Source organism: Eschscholzia californica, unplaced genomic scaffold, assembly GCF_041429995.1.
Source record: "Eschscholzia californica isolate CP2 unplaced genomic scaffold, dmEscCali1.0.p SCAF_6, whole genome shotgun sequence".
Taxonomy (NCBI): domain Eukaryota; kingdom Viridiplantae; phylum Streptophyta; class Magnoliopsida; order Ranunculales; family Papaveraceae; genus Eschscholzia; species Eschscholzia californica.
Window position 1 is genome coordinate 26,094,665 of NW_028238483.1, and position 23,891 is coordinate 26,118,555.

Consider the following 23,891-nt stretch of genomic DNA (forward strand, 5'->3'; position numbering starts at 1 on the left):
AGAGATAAAAGAAGAGAGGAGAAGAAATAATTTTTTTAAGTTTGAAGGTCGCGGGATAAATTTAGTTGGCTGGCTTGCCGACGACCTTCGTCGGAAAAGATTATGAGGTGGCAAGAGAGATGAAGTGGAGGGGAGAGGTGATGAAATGAAGGAGAGAGGGAGAGATGAGGTGGATTTAATTTGTTTTTAAGTTTTTTATGAATTAATTCCTTTTTAGGTCCCTAACGGTACTTTTGGAAAGAGTTGAAATTTTTCGCCCATTGAGACTAAAACGAACTGTTGGACACTTATGAGATGTAAAATGCGAGTTGGTCATAAATTGGGGGCCAAAACAAAATTAACGCTTTTGTAAATCTAGTAATTAAGATTTTATGGAAGTTTCGAATTTCTCAAAAAAACTTTTAAAATTACACCGGAGTATAAACTAGTTGTAACCAAGTATCTCTATTTTCTTCATAAAAAAAAAAAGTATCTCTATTTTAAAAACAAAAATTGTTTGAGTAAAATGAGTAAGCGAGAGAAAACATAGGTTCTCCTAGCCATTATCCTAATTGTTCTTCTTAATCTGATCCCCCTTACATATTTATAGTCTACGTTTTTTTTTTATCACCACTAAATATCTCCTTCCTCTCTCTCCCACAGAGGAACCCCCTTGACTAAGGAAATGAGAAAAAAAAAAGATGGTGGTGGTTAAAAGAGGTGGTAGTGTAGATTAGAGAAAGATGGTGGATTTCGAACCAAAAACCCTTTGAGTGAGGTGGGAGAGTGACCACTGACCAAGGACTCGAAGGTTGACAACTAGAAAATCCTCGACCACCACTATTTTCTCTAACTCTCTAGATGAGATAGAGATAAAATGATTTTCCAACTACGAAAACCCGACCAAAATTGGGGAAAAGCTAGTGTGTGTACAATACTTGCTTGGATGGTAATAAGCATTAAGTGTTATTGTAGACTTGTAGTGTGAATAACAAAAAAGAGAATTGTTGCACTCACATCTCCTCTCTCATTTTGAACAAAAATATACCTTTGCTTTGATGTGAGTGCATATAACAAAAATGATGAGTGCATTTAAAACTTTCCTAACAAATAAGAGGCGTGTACATGAAATTATAGTCTGAATTTGGATTGTGCCTATATATATCCTAGGGTGGGCTTTTCGGAAATTAGCGTATACCATCATCCCTTGTGCAAAATAAGTATGGTAAACTGGCTCAGTTTGCACCATCCCTACCCCTCTCTCTTACTTCTGAAGAAGAAAAAGAACAAGAAGAAGAAGAAGAAAACTAAATCAAAACGTGAAACGGGTAGAAGAAGATTAATGGATCTCTCGGAACTAAACGAAGCCCTAGCTTCCAAATCTTACGGAAGAATCGCTGATATCTGCGATAATCTTATGCTTCAGGCATTATTTCCTCTTGTTTTCTACCCTTTTCATAACTTCTCTTTCTATTTTTTTTAATTCTTCAAGTTTTGTCTAGGGTTTTTTTTTCCTATGTTCTTAAGAATCCTTCATTCATCATCAGGTAGCATCAACACAAGGAGACACTTCTTATCAAGAGGATTGGCCTTACTCTCTTCATCTTCTTGGTCATATTTACTCCAACGATGTGTATGCCTTCTTTTCTCTTTTTACATCTTTTTTAATGGATTTAATGGAAATTAGGGTTTTATAATCTGATGCTGATGTTTTGATTGGGCAGTAATAGCGCTAGGTTTTTGTGGAAATCGATTCCATCTTCAGTGAAAGAGAGACAGGCGGAGGTTGTAGCTGTGTGGAAAATTGGGCAGCAACTCTGGTCTCGGAATTACTCTGGGGTTTATGATGCTATTCGTGGGTTTGATTGGAGTCCTGATGCTCAAGGACTTGTCTCTTCCTTTTCAGGCAAGTTCATTCTTCTCTTTCACTCTCATAATTTCAAGTAACTTTGACCTAGATATGTAGTTAAATCCAACAACTCAATACTATTCCAGTGATCTTTTGTCTATGGGATATGTGAAATTGAGATTATCGTTGCAGTGTCTAGGGTTTTTATATTAGAAGAGAAAACTCCAACTAAAATTGTCATCTGGGTATGGATTTTTTTTTAGAAAATTCTTTTATCAGATTATGATTTGATTTTGTCCACGTTCTTTTGAAGTTTTTTTCTTGTATTTCATCTGCGTTTCTCCCGACTTTTAAATGAATCCACTTATTTGGTTTTGTGCTTATAAAACGGGTATCACTAATTTTCGTGTCTTGTAAATTATTGCAGAGCTATATACTGAAAGAATGTTCCAGCTGCTAGTGTCTGCGTACTCGACAATAGGCATTGGAGAAGCAGCTCACTTTCTAGGGATGAATGAGGAAGACGCTACCAATTGTAAGCATGTTAACCCTCAATTTCGATGTAGAATTATAGAGAACAAGATAGTCACGTTAAATGTACACTAATGATTCGTGATCCTGCCGACTTATTCCGAGAGATCACCCCATTTTTAAAATCACAATTCTTGGAGATTAGATGATCCTCAAAGATTGGATAATCTGAACATTCTAATCTAGAGAAAAGACTACATTTGCAGAGTCGGACTATCTAACCATGACAGTTAATGACATGTTATCTTTCTGTCAAACATGATATCCCATGAACTCAAAAGATGTGAGTTTCAGATGGGAGAGGCATAAAAAAAATTTCAATATGAATGTTTTCGATTGTTGAAAAGCTTAAGCCTTAAGGTCTTGCAGCCTACCTACAACCCTTTTCGATGAAGGTGGGTGTCCTAATATCTAGATGTTTTTCGATTTACTTGCCCCATTTAAATGGTAAATTAACTTTTTGATCACATACGAGGTTGGATTTCGCATGTGAATGTTCATTATGATCCTCATTAGCTCTCTTGAGCTCCATTCATTTGAAAACAAGGCCGAAGTTTGTTAGGGTTTTTTCTAATCATGTATGAGGTGGTGAATGCAGATGCTGTAGGACAAGGTTGGATAGTAGATCCTACTTCCAGAATGCTGACAGTGAAGAAAAAAGCAATTGCAACAGAGCAGAAGTTAGATCACACTAAGCTGCAGCGTTTAACTGAGTATGTTTTCCACCTGGAGCATTAACCACCCGCATCTTCTGATTATCGACAATTCATGGAATCATCTTCCCTTCTGGGAAATCAGACTTAGAGAAAATGCAGCAGAGTAGAAACAAAGCTGCCACCTTATGAGTTTCCAACAGTTAATTTTGTCTGTTTTAAGTTGATCTGTGAACTATCAGAGTTATTACTTTTATTCCCATTGTCATATATGTGCAGTGAATTAATCTTAGCCAACATTTTGAGAAACCCAATTTACTGTGTATCCAAATTGAGTTTTTTTATCACTAGGTTTTACGACCGAGTAAGAGAGATGAGTTGTGGACAGAGTGAGGGTGAGACTTGAGAGTGGGGGCAGTGAAGAGTACAGAGAAATAGAGGTTGTTTGGTTTTGCAGAAAGAAATATTGGGGAGTTCTAAAACGAACCTCTAGATATTTGTCACGAAAGAATCTATAAGGTGTTCGTTTGCGAAAGGAAAGAAATTAGGGATTTCAATGTATTGATGGATTGATCTATAACTATGACATATTCATTCTCAGAGAAACTCTCGTAAGCACAACAAAAGGAAGTTCATTGTACAAGCAAGACTTCATAGTGCAGACATCTTAAATGAAGTGTTTTATACGAAAACCAACTCTAAAATTTCTTCATATTCCTGCAATTCCCCATAGGTTACAGCAAGTACAACAAATAGGATTACAACATTGTGATTTTGATGGTCAGAGCCCGTGGATGAGAACGAAGTGATTACCCATCACTAGTCAAAGTGAACGCGAAAAATACCACAGCAAGGGTGAAAATGGTAGTGACAGAAGCAAATGCTGGCATAGCCCATTTACTAAAATCCTTATCCTTTACCTTACCTATATTGCTCGATGATGACCCATCATCCTCTATCTCTGACAGTAGTTCTCTAACCTTGTTCATGTCCGAGTCTTTGGCTGCTTGGACTAGTCTGTTTTGAATCTTCTCGAGCTTCAGAAATTTTCTTGAGCTTAAATCATCCTTAGCCGACCAAATAAAACCAGTCATCTTCCACAAGAGGATTCCCACATAGATGGCAGCTACACAGTCCACGGTATAGTGATGTCGTTCCCTTATCTCTCTTTGTGCACTGTGCATCACAAGTGCCCATATAACACCAGAACTCCATCCTCCGTAAGCTTCCTGGATCCCACAATTAACTATTTCACATTAGATTTATGCTCCTTCACATTGTTCAGCAAGTAAACATTAGTTATTTGTCGTCTAGCTCGGGCTGGCCCTTGGCCAGTCCCAAGCCGAACTCCGCCTATTTGTATGCAGAAGCTACATGGTCTAAGAAGGATCCCTCCTAAATTAACAACAATGACGGATGAATATGAAGATATGAGGTTAAATCACGATCCAAACTTACCGTCCATGCCATTGCTGTTAATACTGCAACAAGCATATGCCCACTGTAAATGAGATCATTACATCCTCCCCCAGCTTTTTTCAACAGATTGTACCATGAAGATCCATCCGAAGCAGTTGGACGTAAGAAATCTATAAGGAAGTTCATCGACCCCCAATCTGGTCTGTAATCCCCTATATATTCCTCCACGTCAGCTGAAAAGAAAAGGAAAAAAGATAAAGAGAAGTATTAAATCATAGATCCACAAACAGAAACCTATCTGTTAATTCTGATATCTATACATGGGAAACCTTACGTATGACTCGTCAGTGACACAAAGAATTAAGGTATTCAAGTTCCAGTACTAATCTAGATGGGGTCCAACTCCCTTCAGTTTTTCTATTGAAATTTTAGTGTCCGTATCTTTTCAGACACCTAGATACTCTTGTCTGGTGTTCCGATCACTTTACTAGGTATATAAGAAAGTTCTTATGTACATATTATGTGGACTTGCACAGTACTTTGTTAAGCCCCGATATAACTCTCTAAGTTGACGTCTTTTTGTGTACAACTACACCAATTGGTAAGTCGAAAATAAAAATCTTATGGGAAACAGAACGTAATAACTACGACAAGAAGTATACAAGTAAAAAACATATCTCTTTATAAGACCGTACTGTTCGCGATATTAACAAAAAAGCCAAGAAAAAAAGCGTATTGCATGAGCAAAGGTTCAATACTGAGAATAACCATACATACCATAAGCTATGTCACGTTGGATCACCTTGCGAATAGCATCAGCATCTGAAGCATATGGAATATAATACTTCTGAGCCCAAACATGAGGGTGTGACGGGACATCAAAACGAGATAAAGCACACCAAGGTCGGAGTGATGGCAGAATCGTAGAAGAGAATGTTATGGCTCGAAGAAACCGACCAATTGCCATAGTAAACATATATCTTGCACCTAACCCCAGTCCAGGTGCTTTAACAGAGTTGAATGCCACAGAAAAAGCTAACATCATAAACAACATCAGATAATGGTGTAACCCGATTATCCGAGCTCTCAAAATTCCAACAATCCATGGAGGGAGCTTCTCATTCAGTGCTAAAAATAACCATTGCCCAGTGTCAGGAAGAGGGGATGTATCACTGCCACCATGAGAAATTCCTTCAGATTATATCCATATATCAATCTTTAGGTAAGATACAAATCCTTACAATATAAAGAAAAAATTCCGCGAAAATTGACCCGTCGGTCCAAAACATTTCCTCAATAAGGATCAACCAATTTTCTTTTTTATGTTTCAGCTCCCTATGTAAAGGTAGAGTTCTCACAAGATCCCTGGTTTTGGACATAGTCAGCACATGTCAAAAATAGGGTTGTTAGAGATTGATTTGTCCGTAGATTATTTGATTGATGATTCCATAATTCCATGGGAGAAGGAATCACAAACCCATCCCCCTTGGAGTTGGGATTTCCCCTTTTTAAGAGGAATCACATTCCTCGTCAAAATGTGATTTCTGATACATTCTCGTGTACCAAACACTATATCGGAATTCGATTGCTAACATGCGAACATAGTCTTAGATACTCAAGATTAAGATCAATGAAGATACTAACATGCCCTTTTAGTTAAGATGGATAAAATCCATAAATATTACCATAAATAATAATAAAGTAAATAAAAAATCATAAAGGTAATTAGGTAACGTATTTATGATGAAACCCTAATTAGGTAATGTGATTTAACTGCAATACCGAAAAAATAGAGAGATCTCGAGAGAAGAAGAAAGGGGTTAGTTTACTGACCGGTGCCAGTCGAGACCGAGGACGGCGGTGACAGATCGGACAGAAATGGCTTCAAAGAGAAGAGTAGAAAGCAAGAAAAGCATAGAAGCGAGGAAAGGTAGGGCTGAACGAAACTCAGAAGACCAGTGCTTGTAGAAAGGTACACGTGTAACCACTGCAAGAGCTAGCAATCCCCATAGTAATGGCTGCAATCGATCATGCCATGACGGTGCCACGTGTCTCAGGTAGTCAACTGCTATATACGAGATAGCAGCAATACCTAGTCCATGTCCACCATTACCACTCATCTTCTTCTTCTTATTCGACATTTCAATCCTTCTTCTCTCTCTCTCTCTAAACCCTGGTTTGATGTGAAGAGAAGATGGGTTTAGACTTTAGAGGAACAAAGTGAAAAAAAGGGCGACTTCCCACTAAAAAACAGTTAAATGGTAGTGACTAGTGAGAGACTGAAAGTTTAGAGAGAAGACTCTAAGAAATACAAAAAGTCTACGTGACCTGCCTCTATGAACTGGCACTTTGAATGGTCTGTGTGAGAAAATAAAGATTTCTCTCTTTTCGTGACTGGACATGTGAGAGGAGAGAAAAAGCATTGTAACCTTGTTTCCCTCATGGTTCAACTGAGAGTCCCAAAGGGCGGGTTGAATATACTTTTTGAAAGAAATAGGGTACAGTCAAATTAGTAAGTCACTACATTGGTAAAATAATAAAAAAGCTATTTTACATTTTTTCGGGAAATGATTATGATAGTCGTTACAAAGACAAGAATGCATCAATAGCCGCCGAATTTAAACTATGAAAAAAACCCGTCTAAAGCCCACCATGCAATCAAATAATGCATATGTTGGTTGAGGAGTTTAAATAAGAAATGATGCATGTTTTTTGAGATTACATGTCTTGGTCTCATGACTTAGTTTCTAGGAATGGAGATGGAGCAAAGTTACAATGAACTCTCTATCTGCCTGAAAAAATATGCAAAGGAGATACTTAAGAAATTTCATATGGTAGATGAAAAGCTACAATTGCACCTATGTATCACTAAATAAGATGAGGCTGATAAAGTTTATCAAGGAGAAGTTAGAAGTTCGATTCGTTGTTTGATGTATCTCACAAAAATACGACTTGATAATTGATATTCTTTTTGTTATACGTCTCTTGTCTCGCTTTATGCATTGTGCTAGCGAGATGCATTTAGAAGCAGCAAGAATAATAGTGCAATAAATCAGAAGTATTATTAACTTCGAACTTATGTGGATTATCATATAGTGATTGGATTGGGTCCATTGACGACATGAAAACTACTTCAGGATATTTGCTTGAATCTAGGTCCGAGAGTTTTCTCATGTTGCTCAAAGGAACAATAGATCGAACATTAGTCTCTCTAGTGAAGAGTAACTGCTCACAGAGTGAGATTCATTTAAGTTCAGTAGTCATAATATGAGATTTTTATATGCACATCTTTGCAGTGAACCTGAGCAATCGAATTATGAACGTAAAATACAAACTGTAAGTTGCCTGCTTTGTGGACAACATGATAACAGTTGCTTTCAAAAAGTAAGAGACTTGACAGTACAGAGAAAGACCTTATAACTACGACAAAAACCATGGAAAAAAATCGGGTTTTATGCTACTTTTCTCCATTCACCATATCTGACACCTCGTACTGTTTCAGATATCAATACCGAGACGGGTGTTCGTGTTACATATAACATCGTAGACGAAACATATATGTATGTCGTCACGTCTTGTACTCAATGTGTGCAACAGCTTGTACTAGTGCCAGCTACCAAACTTGTAACAGTGTCCACGTTATATGGAAACTAATCGTCCATGTTGCAGATGTTTGTATAATTCCCTGAATCCACCACAGAAAGAAAGTTAAAAACCGAAGGACTTTCATGTCAAACTTGAAATTAATGAATATATACCTGTTTCGTGTTCAAAGAATACAGTTTTTATCATCTTGCACTACTAGTATCTATTGACCCGGTTTCTTGAACAATTGTAGTATTTGTCGCTCCATTATCAACATTCTCTCTCTGTTGGTGTTGGTGTTGCTGCTGTACCACTCTCCTGTTTTGCTGATGAGTAGTTTGTAAATGTCTGCTTGCTCTCCATCTCAAATACTCAACAAGCAGAGAGTTTGTGCTGATTGCAATTCCAAAACCAGTGAAAGAAGAAAGGAGGACTGACAGAATTGCATTTACATTAAGCTGTAAATTATAATACCAAGTGTGAATTTTGATTGTCATAGACAACAGAAATGTCTGAATTAGAGAAATTAGAGAGAGAAATAGATCCTACTTACAATTGCGAAAAAGATATGAGCAAACAGGATAACGATCGCAAATTGGAATGACGCATAAGCCCAAATGTAACTTTTACTCACTGGAACCATAAACATAAAGAAATTTTTCCTGTGTCATATTTCATGGAGTATTCAGATGAACATAAACAGAGAGCAATCCCAATAATAAAAAAGAAGTGCCAGATGTGAGAATAGTTCAACATGGTGAACATGGGAAAGTCTCGTGATTGAGTAAATTCCTAGGACATTTCGCTCATGGTCAAATAATTTTGACTTGGATGTCCACAAACTTAATATGGTGGTAGAGAGGCAGAGGTACTCTATGTGGCTTCACTCAACAAAAAAGGCACATAAGAGTGCGGAAATAGCTCGACATTGGCAAAGGTAGCTCGTGATCAGTAAATACTTAGGACTTTCCTGGTTAGAGGTCAATGAGAAAGATCCGAAGTCTTCAAGCTATACAAGAAACTTCTGATACTTCAAATTTTGTACATCTTGAGGACCTCGGATCATGATCACTAATCTCTAATATCTTTGTTCACGTGCCAATTGGTTTTGAGTTAGATGTCACAAGCTTAATAGCAGATGACTCAATGGACTACTAAAATGAACACTGAAAATGACATAAACCATCATCTAGAAACCCACCTTCTTCCAAAACAAATCCAGTAAAATGACTTCAACCATATAATTTATACTTCACATTTAGATAGTAGAAAAGAAGCCATTTTATGTTAAAGTAAAAAAGCCCAACATGTTAAATCAAAGAACTACGAAGCCCAAGTTTCCTTCTGAATGGAAGAAAAGGATAGAAGAATATGGGAATAAAGCCTCTTTTTGGTTCTTTTTCTTTCCTTTTTTTGTCTTTTATCCACTTTTGAAAATTCAGTTTATTGTGCATGACTTGATGAGAGAGCACGAGTTCAATCACATCTTACCCATTGTAGAAGCTATCATGGCTGATAGGAGACCTAAAACACAAGAAAACGGCAAAGATATGGCAAGAGCACGAGATCCCAAATCAGACACCTGTTTGGGTATCAAAGATCAATTATAGAGGGGTTAATAATGAAAAGAAACACAACTACACATATTTATATAGGAACAAAATACAACAATTTTGCTTTCAATGAGTTGCTAGGATCAAGACACCTCAATGCAACATGAGCCAATTCTTGTATTGAGAGCAGTAAAAGACGCATGTTCATAAGATGCCAACATGTTGTTGACCCCCAGTTCTTAGAGAAATAGGAAATCAAAAACCACAGAGACTAGTTATTCGGCCAGTTTGTCAGAAGACTGAACTCTCTAATCCATGACTATCTTTGCAAAACTAAGGCTCAATGCATACTCAATAGGTTGATAAATTACAAGCATAATATCTGATCTTGTCACAAGTGTGTAGCTGTGTGACATTGATACTCTTTCCTTTTTTTCCCATGTCAATACAAGGATACTCGTATTAGACACTTGTGGCACTTCAATGGGTATAATGTGAGATTTTTATAACATCTAGGGAAAACATCAGTATCGTATTAGGAATCTTATGACCATAAAATACCACTATAGGTTAATGTAAATTCCGTATTGCGTAAAAATGGTGGATCTAGTAGTAAAATGGTGAGTTTTGAATCTACGTAAGAAATACCTAATTGTCTATTCTAAATAGTTTACGCCTTAATCTTTGATATTTCAAAGGAATATGAATATGTTGTAAGGTTAGAATCTTCCAGTGGTGTTGAATTTTAGAATATAAAAGTGAAATCTAATGGTGGCTTTTGAATCCACATATGCACGTCAAATGTTTTACTATTTTCTCTAATAAACATGTTCAGTATGAGAGCAATATATTTATTTACCAGCAGCTGCTCCAAAAAGCAGAAATAGGCAAGCATGCTAACCATGACAAGAACTGGGACATCCTGCCAGACCCTGGCAGAGAAACAGAATGGACACATTATGTAAGTTCTACATACTAATTTGAAGAATAAGTCAGTATTCAATCTAGAATGATAAGAAAAGAAGAAAAAGAAGGCATAACAGAAAAAACAGTATGGATATATTTCGCTGAAGACAAACAAATCAATAGTTGTATTGTCATACTTGTTGAGTTTCACAATTAGGTGATCATCGGAGAGATAAATTGAAACAGGGACACGATAATTTAATGTGGCTTGGACGGAGAATCGCGACCTACATCGACGGAGAAAGCCATGAACAGCTCTTGTATTAATCACCACAATTGTGGGGGTGATTCGTTACACTGGTCAGACGCAACGGATGATAAATCCCTTGAACTCCACTCATATTTGTAGAGTGAATTAGGGTTTCCTAGCTTCCTTCGGTTCCTAAGTAATCTAGGAACTAGATAATATCTTTCCAATAATATAAGTAGAGATACCTACAAGATATTCTAAATATACGAACAATATGTTTTAGATCTTCACATATCGTGAACACTTCTTGATTGTTGCATCTCGTCTTCTTGATCCGTCACGTTAATCACTTTATCTCATATACTATGTTGTCAAAAGCGTCGGCATGGTGCGCTTAAGGACTACTCGATGCGTGAAGAGGTGGTTGCCTCAACTGCGCTCCCCTTGTTTCCCAAATGACGACTAGGTGCACATAGTTGACCACTTCAGCTCACCCATGGACCTAATTGAGCATAGGTCGAGTTTAGGAATATTTCTCACTTTTTTCCAAACCAAATCCCAACTTAGAATTAAGTCCAAAACCTTGGGATTTGGGCTACAGTTGTTAATATACAAATGGTGGAGAAAATAATTTCTAAATGCCACTACCACCCGACCAAGAGAAGCAAATGAAGAAGAATTCCAAGGTAACCACTCGTCACCATAGCACTGAAGCAGGTAACTTTTTCTTTCTTCTTCATCTTATTTACCTTCTCTCCTTTATCCATGTCGAATCTTTAGTAGAACGTTTATGTTACAATATGAGTATATAGAAGTACAGAAACATTAGAAAAATTTAGGAAAATAAACATGTGATATACGCAGTGGGAGAAAGTCATCTAGGGTGCTTTCCCCAATGGTCAGGGCAATCGCCTAGTCGAGGCGACGCGAGAGGTTAATCAACTGACCTCGCCACGCGCCTAAAGCAACATAACTGCAATATTTGACATATTTCAGTTCAATGATTGGTTTCTGTTCACTGGTCAACATATCATCTTTTTCTTGTAAAAGTAGCCTCATGACCAAAATGATTATTTTACTTTCAGGAGTCAGGAGAGTCTGAGAGAGTGAAAGACACTGAGCACGATATGTGGAGTGATTAGAGTCCTGCCCTAATTTACGTGTTTAGATACCTACTTCTCTTCGTATACGATCACTCCATTTTTCACAGAAATGTAATGTTTAATGTGAAAACTTTCAGTTTTCAAAGTTCGCTACAAGATAATAAGTTTACTCAAGACTCTAGAGGTACAAGCTATGCAAAAAAAAACATGACTTAAATTACTAGTGCAAGTAGATGAAAAAACCCCAAGATAAGGGGATCAGAGGTTGAACTCTCTTCAGATTGGAGTTAGAGAGTGTCGAAGAGCAAAGCGACAGCAGCATAAGCATCATTGACAAATTGATTTAAAAAGATTATGTATCACGAAGAATTTGAATAAACAAAAATTCGTAGAGTTTGGGATTCTAATACTTGCCTGTAGCGAGGGACTTCCCTTTGCGGAGGTACAATCGCTCTTTGTCTACTAATAGTTGGTACGCTCTCTATTCTTAATAATGTTACAGGCAAATTCCTGACTTCTTGCTTACAAACATCACATGTCCTATTACCCTTTATACTGAACCATTTCACTGCACATTCTTCGTGAGCAAGTGCGAGGTCACCTTTGCAGCTACACTCCAATTTAAGAGTCTCACCTCCTTCAGCGAGCTCAACGAAACAAATTCTACAGATTGCTTCTTCTTCAGGGATATCCTCACCAGAATCTTCTGTTGCTGAATTAAGAGTATGCCATAAAAAAAAATTTAGTACGAGCGACAACAGAAGAGATTATCCATGAAAAAAAAGGTATCGAGAAACTGGTTTTATCTCGAGAAAATTTCATTTCTTCTCTCCTTATGGTTCTTAAGTATTGGCAATGCTACTTTGACTTTTCATTTTGTTCTCAATTGATCAGTAAATTTGAGTCGATTTTGGTTAATGTACTAGTTGAACTATGTAGTAGTCTGTATTCAGAAAATAATCCAGACAACAGTGATTCACCATTTGAAATAACATATATTTCAACATCAAACCGGTGGCGGTTGAAATGCTACAATGCATTAAAGAGGACAACAGTATTACCGAGTGCCCCTTCATCGTTCAGAAAATGTAGGTCTCCAAAATTTTGCAGATGTGTTATTATGCTATCTCATAAGAGCACAGAGAAAAGTGTCGATGTCGTATTTCAACATGAAGTTTCGAACACAATGATTGTACAAAACCCAGTTCAAGAACAATATTTCCTTGTGTTGGAAGATTTTTAGTTAACGTTAAGTACACTTTTGTCAAGGTATTATTTCGGTTTTGAAATATAGTTCAGGCCTTCGGAAACTGGATATTTATCTGATACTGTACGGAAATGATGGTTATATTATGCATGTGGTGGAATATTTTATCTCATATTTTTCTGAGGTTGGTCTACTCACTTTAACTTGATTTACCATAAAAGCTTAACTATAATACATAGTTAATTTGCTCAAATATAGAACAGTATTTTCATTTAAAATGTTTAGGTCATTGTCACAGCACGAAACACGCCATAAAGTCAAATCAGATGTATATAGCAGTCCAAAGACCAGATTGGCAACATAAACACATATATCCTAATGATCGTATCAAATAGTAATTCTATGAAGCCAAATTTCAGCGCGATGGGATTACCAAAAATCAGGACTTTACCTGTAGCTGTTTCTGTTATATAAGCCGGTGATGCACCGTCAACCACTACAGGACGAGGAGTTGAAATTACTCGGATAAGACCTCCTGTCGAATCTGTCCGCCTCAAACTTGCAGTTTTTGCATTGATTGGAACTGATAACGAGCGTGTTATATACTTCTGATTGGCTAATTTCTGTGAAAAAATACTCTCCACTTTGAAAAACTATAAAACCGTGTTCTATAAACCAGAAAGCGTGCATAATGGCGACCTAAATTTGAGGTGTTCCCATGTAAACCATGTATAGCAGGATGACTTCTATTCCACCTTGTAACATGGGTACTTTTTTGCCATATCACGTACTGATGCTTGTATCAGTGACTTTGGGTACTCGATGCCACTTGAGTATGAGATATATGTAGTTATATTGATGGAGGCCATCATCATGGGCCTCACATTCAAGTCATTGGGCCTCACGGCCAAGTCCATTAGGGTTAGATTTGAGAGTTTCAGGTTTAGAAGTTTCTATGTTTGAGTATCTTTGATATTTAGGAATCCTAGTTTGAGTCTATCTAGAAGTGTCTTAGTTCCTATAAAAGGAAGTCCAGTTTGTCTTGGTCATTCAGATCAGAGAATATTATCAATCGAGTTTATTATTAATCAGGTTTATCGTTTTGTTCTTTACTTTATCAGTTTATTTACGTATTTTATCATTGTTATAATGGTGGATTCCATTACTTTTACGCTTCCGCAACTATCTACATCATATATCTTATATGAGTATGTCTATCTTGGGACTTGGGAGTACTCGCAGAAAATCAATGTAGAATTGTAGTATGCACTTTAGGCTAAACTAATGTGTATCGTGCAACATAGTTCATCATTATTATTAGGGTTAGAATCTTGCACAATGGCATCATTATTTGTATGAAGATCTTTTCCGAAACAATAATAACATAAGAATATCTCGACAACAGTCCAGGAGTGAAGAAATGAGTAGTCAAAGCCACTTACAGTAATCTGATTATGAAGATGCTGCCCATGTGTAGTTTCAACATCTGAGCTTGCAGCAGGTGTAACTGGCAGAGAATTTGTGCCTTTTGCCATTGAAGAGGAGAAGACCTTGGACAAGGAAAACGATCTTGAGGTAGAGGGCTTGTCCACAGGACCTACCGACGGCTGTGTTTCCGGAATCAGGAGAACTGTCTTCTCTCCTTCGTGGTTCAAATTCTTCACCCTGAAGCTCCTCTGTGGAAGCAAATTTTTCACAGATGTTTTATACTTTGCTGAACTTGGTCTTGGGGGCAACCCCGCTCTTGTAGAACTGGGACTTGATACTGAATGTATATCAATTCTTGTGGAAGTGAGAAGTGCATTTTCTATGGACCTTTCAGGTATTTGGAGTGACGACAGGTTTGGGCGCCTCGGATGCTGATCTTGTGAGGGTTCTCCTCTTCTCTGGATTTGGTAAGCATCCTATTAACCACAAAGAGCGTAAATCACATATGTAACTGAATATTTCTACTTCCTAAATTTATGATATTGAACCAACAAGATGAGTAGAATGTAGAACAGAAAAAATGAAAGGTTTAGAATGTTAGTAGTTTGTATGGGGAGATTCATATAATCATACCACCGAAACAACAATAATAACCAGCAATCACAAACGGGGTGTTTTTCAGACTGCTGTTACGAATTAGACTTTTTTAATAGAAAAAGAAAACTACAAGTAATACATCATCATGGAATCATTTAAGATATCCTCATCCATTGAAGAAGAATTTGAAAAATAAAAAGAAAGATGTAATAGATACCAGGACTGCCTGAAAGAAGACAAACTAATATCTTTGTCATGAACACCGCACAGGTATCTATATATGAACTGGTACAAAGTATCGGCATACTGCGAGTAAAAAAGGCCTACATGGGATATTGTTGCTTACTTGTTCTTTCCTCGTAGTTCTTAGGTCCATTTACATTTTTTTTTATTTTCATTTGTCCAATTATTGGTACGATTACCAGTATAAGCTGTCGGATACGGCTAGTGAGGAAGATTTCTACATGGATACAGCAGTACACATCTATAGGTCCTTCATTTTTACTTGCAATTTTTAGCTTTCGAATTGCCAATTGTTACATTGCACAGAAAAGATGTGAACGTGGAGCTCTATTTTATGGTCCAAACAAGGTTATCTGCAAGTTCACGCAAGATATGCATACATAATGTCGCATTACAATCCACTAAAGTGACTTTAAGTGTCCTCATAAAAACTGAATATACGAGTATCCAGGTATTCAACTAGAAGCCTTTACCATTCAAACGCAAGTTAAAATCCAATCGCTCAACTAATATTATGTGGAATACGAGTCGCTCTAGTAGTGGTACATATAAAGGTATGGTACGCTAAGATTCAATATGCAGTATGATACAGATGAATTTCTTAGGTGCACAACGGAATACATTTTGGACTATTTTCCAAAAAAAAGCATTTCGTACTTCGAGTATGGAATAGATATAATCTCAAGTATTCCATCTCTATAAACTTAAAATCTTAACTAGATAAAAAATATCTTGTTGCTAGTTAACACTTATATACTGTAGATTTCTACAAAAAGTAGTTATCCAAGTGTGGAGATTTTGATATGTCACATAACCAGGTAGGCAGTACACGACAAAGGATATAGTATCCAGTAATAATGGGCTCAAAAAGTAAGGAATTGTTCACATCCTTTATGATGTCGGAAAGTGGTTTTCCGGGTACCTTCCTGGTGAATAATCCTTCCAATCTCTACTGAATGGTCTTCCTTCTACGAATGATCTCAGATGGGAAAGAGACCTGCAAACAAGGGAGAAGATACTGCGACACTCAAGTTAGTGGGGTGTTTTTTTTGCAGTTTAAGGAAGTAATTCAATGAGTGAGTGAGGATATCCCCCTTTACAGCAAACTTGATATGCTTATATAAGTTTGGAGAGAACTGGCAAGGCACGGTTGAGATGATGTGGTGGTAAAGGCACCGACTTGATGGCAACCGCGTGTGTATGGTTGTTTGGAAGATAATATTTGTTGAGTGTGTATCTTCTGACACTGACAGATCTTCTGATATTTAACAGGTTGTGTATGAAAAACAGATCTTTGGCTCTGTCTAGCCTCCCGTGTCTTGCTATTTTCTTAAGGCAGAGCCGAACTCGAGATGTCGAGCTTTCTTTTACCGTGAATCCTACTTTGTCTCTCTGATCAGACAGGGCTCAGGGGTAGAGCTAGCCCGGATCCACCTCCCATCTTACCTCGAGGTTGAGTAGGGCTCAAGATGTCGAGCTAACTTCAGCAGATCTCCTTATTCTGTGTCGAGACACAAGCAGAGGTCAGGGCAGAGCTGACCCGGATCCACCTCTCTATTTGCCTCTAGGCTAGTGCGGGGTTCAAGGGGCATAGGAGACTTGTGCCGACCTCTCAACAATCTCTCTGGTTAGAGTTGGGCTCAGGTGATGGAGCTCTGTTAGATTCACCTCCCTAATCACAGCAGGGCTCAGGGGGTAGAGCTAGCTCGGATCTACATTTCCTCGAGGCAGAGTAGGGATCAAGGTGCCTCGAGGTGTTTTTTTAGGATAGGAACCCCTAATACTATATACTAGTTGTATTCATTCAATTTAATCAATAAACTTCAGCAGTTTCTCTAGAGTAATCAGTTTTTTCAAGTTTTAGCCGACGTTCTAGAACTTGTATGGAGTTTTCCACTATATCAGTGAGGTGAAGCCAGTAATTCGCCTAAAATTCAGTTCATTTCCGTCATCCCCTCTAACATATTAATGTATTGAACTGTCCTAAAGAATCCCCCCACCCCTTAATCTTATACATGAACTAAATTCATGGCAGAAAATTGTTTGTTCAGCTAGCACCTACTTAAAAACTAAGCATATACAGGCAGCTTAAAGAGTTCATCATTCTGAAATTACACAAGAGCTAAAGATATAGTATCTAACAGAAATCTTCAATAATACTCTCAATCGAAACCAATTAACTCCATCAAATCATTGCAAAGAAGTATGAAAAATTAAAAAAGTTCAAAATTTAGATCAGTAAACAGAAGAAATCTTCATCTTCACTAACTAAAATATATCATATACTAATACTCTACTAAATGAACTGAAAAACATGGAAAAACCTGTGCATCTGAAGAATCTGGTGTTATTGATACATGGGTAGTTTGTAATTGATCTTCATGATTTGCCATAAGAAGATTCCAAAAAGAAAACAGTAAACCCTAGTTTCTTTTTTTCCTCTCTCTGGAAAGATAAAGAGAGAGAGAACCCAAGAAACAAAATGCAAGAAGATGAGATCCAACTTTAGGATATATATATATAGAGAGAGAGAGAAAGAGAGGAGGGGGAGCAAGAAAAGAAGGGAGGGGGGAATGAAAATGAAATGAAACAACTGCAGAAAGCGGACCCCAAAAGCAAAGTTAAAAAACACTAGTACTAGATAGTTTTCTTTCTTTTTCCTGTAAAAATTACCCGCCATTTTTGCTTTATCTTTTTTTTTGTGTTTCTTAACTTTGCTTTTGGGGAATTTAAATCATAGTTTAGTTCAAGTGGAGTGCACGCAATTCACATGAGGCTGAAATGAAGGGATTGTGTCCTTATCTGGCATTTATTCCTTTTCATTGGCTGCTGCTATTTTATGCACATTTTCTCCACATTTAGATAACTAGATAAGTTATTAATTTACATAAATCTAATGACCAAAGAAAATAAGATTTTATTCTGAAGAATTTAAAATAAAAGATTGGAAACATGAGAGAAGTGCAAATCTTAAATTATTGAACTTCCATATAAATAAGGTAAGTATATGGGTTTTTAGGCTAGTAGTTTCGGTGTTTGTAAACGACAAGATCCAAACCCTAGCATCTCATAAAAATATACATGTTATTGCTTGATCATAATGGGCTTCACATCCAACCACAAAAATTCTCTATAAGATACCTTCACGAAGGACGAAATGATGATCACTTTGTTATATCGAGTATATTCTTATTAATATAGTGTGATGTTAAATTTAGTTTTTTTGTCAAATGGGTCAAGGTGGAGAATTGTTGAAAGTACCTTGAATACGGGTTGATGTCTAATCCGGTTCACGACCGAAAAACGTTTGATATTTTAGGCCAACCCGTTTGTCTATATTTGCGCAAATCTTATCAAGGAGTTGTTATATTTGTAAACGAGGTATCCTGAAGTCGATTTTGAAGAGAGGTTTAAGAGCGAGTGAGTACTAGGGTTTTGTTAGCTACAAATACTAATTGCGTCATTGTTCAACACGGATAGAGTCTCACCAGCTAAAATAATCGCGTCATTGTTCAACACGGATAGAGTCTCACCAGCTAAATCCCGTAAATCTTTTGTGTCTGTGTGATTGTTTACTTCTATTATTGCTTCCTGTTTGTTTTGTCTTGGTCATAACAGTTTTTAATGACACCCTCCAAAATTGTTATACGTCCTTATTCCAAACTTGCCCCGACATTATTTGGTTGGGAGGTTTTACATATGCCTCTTGTTATTGCTAAAGGCACCTTTCTTTTTCCATGTGTTTGTATGGGAGCGCCTATAACAAAACTGAAGGCCCTTATAAAAGATAGACAAAAGACTCCAAGAAATGTTACATCCACCATGAAGCTGATACTAACGTAAATGAAATTAGTTCACCTTAGAGATACTTAAATTAAGGTCATTTTAATGGGCCTTAAAGATCGTTTACAACACTTTTATTCTATTTAGTACTAATAACTAAATGAGATAAATCTTATGGATAACCCGCTTCCGCTAATACTTGTGTGACCTCTGAGATTTAAGAGGGAAATGCAAACTACTAAACCAAAAAACCAATTGTTAGAAGATCCTAATTTAGTAACATGGTTGGTTCCGTACCAATTCGAGGGGTGTCTATAGAATTTCTCTAAATCTCAAGCTGAAGTACTGAAGCTAGGCCTAAGAAATGATAAGGCCGTGTTTAGAGCATATGGAGTGATTTTGTGGAGAAAAAAGAAACGTATAGAGAAGGATAGATGGATGTGAAAGAACGATCAATTGAGAAAGATCTGATGATAAAAAAGAAAGATACTCAGAAGGATTTCAAAACCCTTATACATATATCTTGTAGCCATATAAAATATAATAAGGGTGAGAAATAAATATTGCATATCCTTCTTCGAGAAAAAGAAAATATTGCATATCATTTTCAGTCTCGAATAAATGAAATGATTGATCCCAAATTCATTGAATAAGTAACTAAAGGATGGAAGTTGTTCATTCAGACTCGGACAGAACAATGGATATCGGATGGAACAATGATGTAGACAACAAAGGGGAAGACGAAACAACCACATATGACCTATGCATCTTCCTAGTTGGTAGGAGAAAGTACTTAATATATTCTTTTTTTCATTCTCTCTAAAGAGGGAATATCTCTTTTTTCTCTCTCTCTCTCTCTCAATTATAAAATGTCTACATACACAAATAAGTAGAGTACCACCGGCTTTGCTATCATTTCATAGAAGAAGAAAGAAATTGTAGTGAAGTTGCCAAGAGACCAAAAAATCTTTATATAGGATATGTCCTTCAAATGTAGGACACCTTTTTATTTAAGGACACACCTAGATTCTAAAAGCAAATCTAAATCTCTTCACTTGAATTTTTGGAGTCATTAAACGATTCTTTCATTGTCTACAATGTTTTACTAATCCATTATAAATTAGAAACATAGTTAGCTAATTGATCTTTAACTCTATTACTTCCCCATTGACAAAAGAACAAGTCAGAAACTTAACACAACTACTTTGATCTCGTTTAATTTGTTTAGGTTTGTGCGGTCAGCACCTAAGGACCGACCTTTTTTTGCCGTAGGTAATGATTATCTTTAAATCACCTTGTAGTTAAATATTATAGTAACCTTTCTCTTAAGGCGCATATAATCAAGATAGCCTTTACCAATACAATGATTGTAATCTACGTTTCCTTAGTTTGTTCTTAAAATATTTTGTTATAGACTTGTCATATTTATTTAGCTCGTCTAAAAATTTAGATAAAAGGAACAACCAACTACGTACTATAAAATATTAGTAGTTCTTTGTTGTATTGTTTATATATTGTTTTAGGTAAATTTTGTATGCAAAATATATATATGGTTGTACCTGTAAGAGTGGATTCAATGAGGAAAAAAATAATATAAAAGGACTTATTGTTTATATATTTTGATGTTATGTATATCGTATCAAATTTGAGGTGATGGGCCATTCTTATCTTTGCCTTACCTTCATCTTTCATTATAAAAAACTTAAAAATTCAGGTATCACTAGCTGTCATTTTAGTCAAATAGCTAGAGCTTAACTTAATATCTTTTGAAAGGTTTCATCAATTTGTAGTATCTTCTAGTGACAAAATCAGATTAATAAGAGCTTTTGGTCATCAAACTGCAAACCTATTTTCAAATAATGGATTAATGCTCAAAATTTTGCTAAGTAATATAGTACTTTTGGACGGACATTTTCCGCATTATTTGTGGTTTATGTTATGGTTACATACTTACATTGCCAATACTAGTTTTTTTTTTTGTTGTTGAAACACCAACTTAATAGTTGAATTCATAATCTTAAGAGTAGAAGACCAAAGACCAAAAAATCCATCGAGATAACCATGTCTTAATTTTAAGCACAATGCATTTAATAATTAATTATATGGACCATATTAAGATATCTCTTGTTTAAATCCATGAAATGTCACCATTAGTGTTATACATATTCCTATTTAATGATTACTAATAATTTAAGTAGGTTCATTTGCACTCTTAATTTTTTATTTTCGTCTAAGTTGTTAGAATTCCTTTCATTAATTATTTGATCTAACGGGTCATCAAATTATATTTTGTACCTTCTTTTATTGGAATGACACCCTTTATGTCCTCTTATTAGACACTATTTTTCTGAAGGAAGCTTTTTTTCATGGAAAGATCCGAACACTCTCTAACCAGTCCTTAAAAGAGGACTATATTTACCGTTATAGTGTGGTATGGAAAAAATGGAGTTGCATGTCTGACTGCGTATGCGGACTAGTCGGATCCAGGACCTTTCAAGGCCATTTGGATCGACTGATCCTAGGGTCGGTCCAAACACTCGAGAGGTCTGAAACGAGTTGAAAAATTGGGGCCTTATATAAGCCTTGTTAGAAAAAAAAAAATCTAATAATGTTAAGGAAGGATTTGAACCCTTGACATCTTGCGCATAAAGTAGACTCTTAACCACTAAGCTACAACTTATATCATTTTATAAATTTGTATAGAATATAATAGTTCTTTTAAAACTGGCAGACAAAATTTAAAACATGAGGCCCTTCATTATGTCACGGCCCAAAACGGCTGCTTTGGGACCAAATCGTCCCTCATTGATCCGTTTGACCTAGAGTAGTTATGCAGGATCGTGTTTGACCAAAAAAATGAGACAACAAAAAAAGAACTTACGAGTATAAGTTTAAGAGAAAAACCGTAATTATAAATCTCTCGGATTGTCTTGTCTGAAAGATCCCAGACCAATACCAATCCGAAGGCTTATGTCACAGACTGACTAGTCCATGTGTTAGCTAGAGAGCCCAGACTATCAGGTTTGTGTGTTAGCAAGAAAGGCTAGAGTAGTCCTGTCCGATAGTGGAGATTTTAGGGTTTAGGTTTAACTCCACCACAATCAGTCAGAACTTTACTCAGACATTACTCGAACTCATCTAATATAATCAATTTATATGGGTTGAATCTCTTACAAACTTGCTCAAACACCATATTTGACGAAAATTAAATCTTAGAAGTTAGGGCTTTTTAGTTGTTCTTCTTCGAATAGTCTTGAGAAGTCGGGCTTATGCACGAAGAGAGAATATGATGTAGAACGCAGCGGAATTTAAGAATAAAATAAACTAATACGAAAAACGATAAAATAACGATAAAGAACGATTAAATAACTATAAATAACTGTAAACTTGATTGGGTTTTCTCTTCAACATGAAAATAAAAGACAGACTAGACCTCCTTTTATAGGATATCATACTTTCCTAGTTAGACTCAAACTGGACTTTCCTGAATAATGGAAATACTGAAATACTGCAACTTCCTAAATAGATATACTCAAACTAGACTTTCCCAATTAATGAAAATACTGAAATAATGTAACTTCCTAAACCTAGATTCAATACGAATCACACTAAAACTGGGACTTTCCTAAATCTAATCATTATGGCCGATTGGCCTACGTGGCCGTTAGGCCACGGCAAAAAGCGTCCACGCCGGGTGCCCCTGCATCAGCTTCCCCTTCTCCCACGAGGTTCGTCCCGAACCGTTTCGACGAAGAAATTAATTTGATGCACCCACATACGATGAACTCTATCATGGCGATCCGTAATTCCCACTTTGCACGAAAGGTGTACGAAATCCGAAGGATAGAGAAAGGTACTAAGTTACCAACTATAAATTGATACCCATGATGTGGCGATTCTCGCAGAATCGATATCAGTGAAGAAACGTCCAATAAATTTCTACATCTTCCATCATCTTGAAATTTGATGAAGAAGCTTGCAAATACTAAATTTTCCTCTACCAAAAAATTAGCCTTCAAATTCATCATCCAATCATCACGAGAAGAGCCAAAAAACGTTGCAAGGCATCGTAAAATTTCTCGAAGATGAACAATCATACTTTCTGTTATATGTTGCATGGCCTCACCTCTCATCTTGGCTTGATTGGTTGCTTTCGGTTGAACCTTTTGAGTTAGGTAAGAAAAGTCTTCATGCTCCGGAATGCCAACGAAGTTTTTGAAATTTGCACTAAAAGGTAGCAACCCAAATCTATTAAGTTCAAGTTGAACTTTATCAAAAACTTCTTTCTTGAAATCCTTAGTGCTCTGGAAAACTTCTTCTCTAGATCTTGATGCAATAAGAACCCTAGTGTTACCTTCGACAATACCTTGAACAAATTCTTTAACAGGAATTGAGTGGCCATTAGCACTAGGATGAATTTGTCTATAATTTATGAGACTTTCTTGATCTTCGACTTGAGGTCGGATGGTAAAGATTGCAAGTAAGACTAAAGTAACTATTTCAGAATGCATAGCAAGAATGCCGAAAGTGTAGTTGATAGGATAGGAATGGTGATGGTCACAGTTGTGGTCGTTTCGGAGAAAAGCAAGCAATGCTACCATGTTATCTTTCTCATGAATCATCTTCGAAGATAGGTATTTATTGTGAAACTGTACACCGTTGCCAATGGATTTTGAAAGTGTGGTTGTTGGGAAGGAAGCATTGAAGGGCTCAGAGTCCAACTCAAGCATGAAATAATCATTAGAACTCCCATTAACAAGTTCCTTGAATTCCAAATATTCAGAAGTAGTGAGTTCCTTTGTGAT

At 36.5% G+C, this 23,891-nt stretch overlaps 3 protein-coding genes across 3 annotated transcripts; 1 reads left to right on the forward strand and 2 right to left on the reverse strand.

The window, feature by feature from the left end:
• The first annotated feature begins 1,125 nt into the window (after positions 1-1,125).
• COP9 (COP9 signalosome, subunit CSN8) lies at positions 1,126-3,321 on the forward strand. Its single transcript, XM_086647186.1, has 5 exons — positions 1,126-1,405; positions 1,527-1,612; positions 1,704-1,885; positions 2,256-2,363; positions 2,958-3,321. Exons 1-5 carry the CDS (start codon positions 1,202-1,204, stop codon positions 3,095-3,097), a joined length of 720 nt encoding a protein of 239 aa, XP_086503312.1. The 5' UTR covers positions 1,126-1,201; the 3' UTR covers positions 3,098-3,321.
• Positions 3,322-3,581: 260 nt separating this feature from the next.
• LOC147532946 (Sphingomyelin synthetase family protein) lies at positions 3,582-6,892 on the reverse strand. The gene is made up of 4 exons (XM_086647185.1): positions 6,265-6,892; positions 5,209-5,603; positions 4,471-4,664; positions 3,582-4,241 (listed from the first exon to the last, which is right to left on the reverse strand). Exons 1-4 carry the CDS (start codon positions 6,570-6,572, stop codon positions 3,822-3,824), a joined length of 1,317 nt encoding a protein of 438 aa, XP_086503311.1. The 5' UTR covers positions 6,573-6,892; the 3' UTR covers positions 3,582-3,821.
• Positions 6,893-7,720: 828 nt separating this feature from the next.
• Positions 7,721-18,013, reverse strand: LOC147532947 (uncharacterized). Its single transcript, XM_086645121.1, has 9 exons — positions 17,628-18,013; positions 14,478-14,939; positions 13,487-13,658; positions 12,243-12,540; positions 10,429-10,501; positions 9,508-9,598; positions 8,570-8,649; positions 8,190-8,474; positions 7,721-8,116 (listed from the first exon to the last, which is right to left on the reverse strand). Exons 1-8 carry the CDS (start codon positions 17,694-17,696, stop codon positions 8,220-8,222), a joined length of 1,500 nt encoding a protein of 499 aa, XP_086501247.1. The 5' UTR covers positions 17,697-18,013; the 3' UTR covers positions 7,721-8,116; positions 8,190-8,219.
• Positions 18,014-23,891: the final 5,878 nt, after the last annotated feature.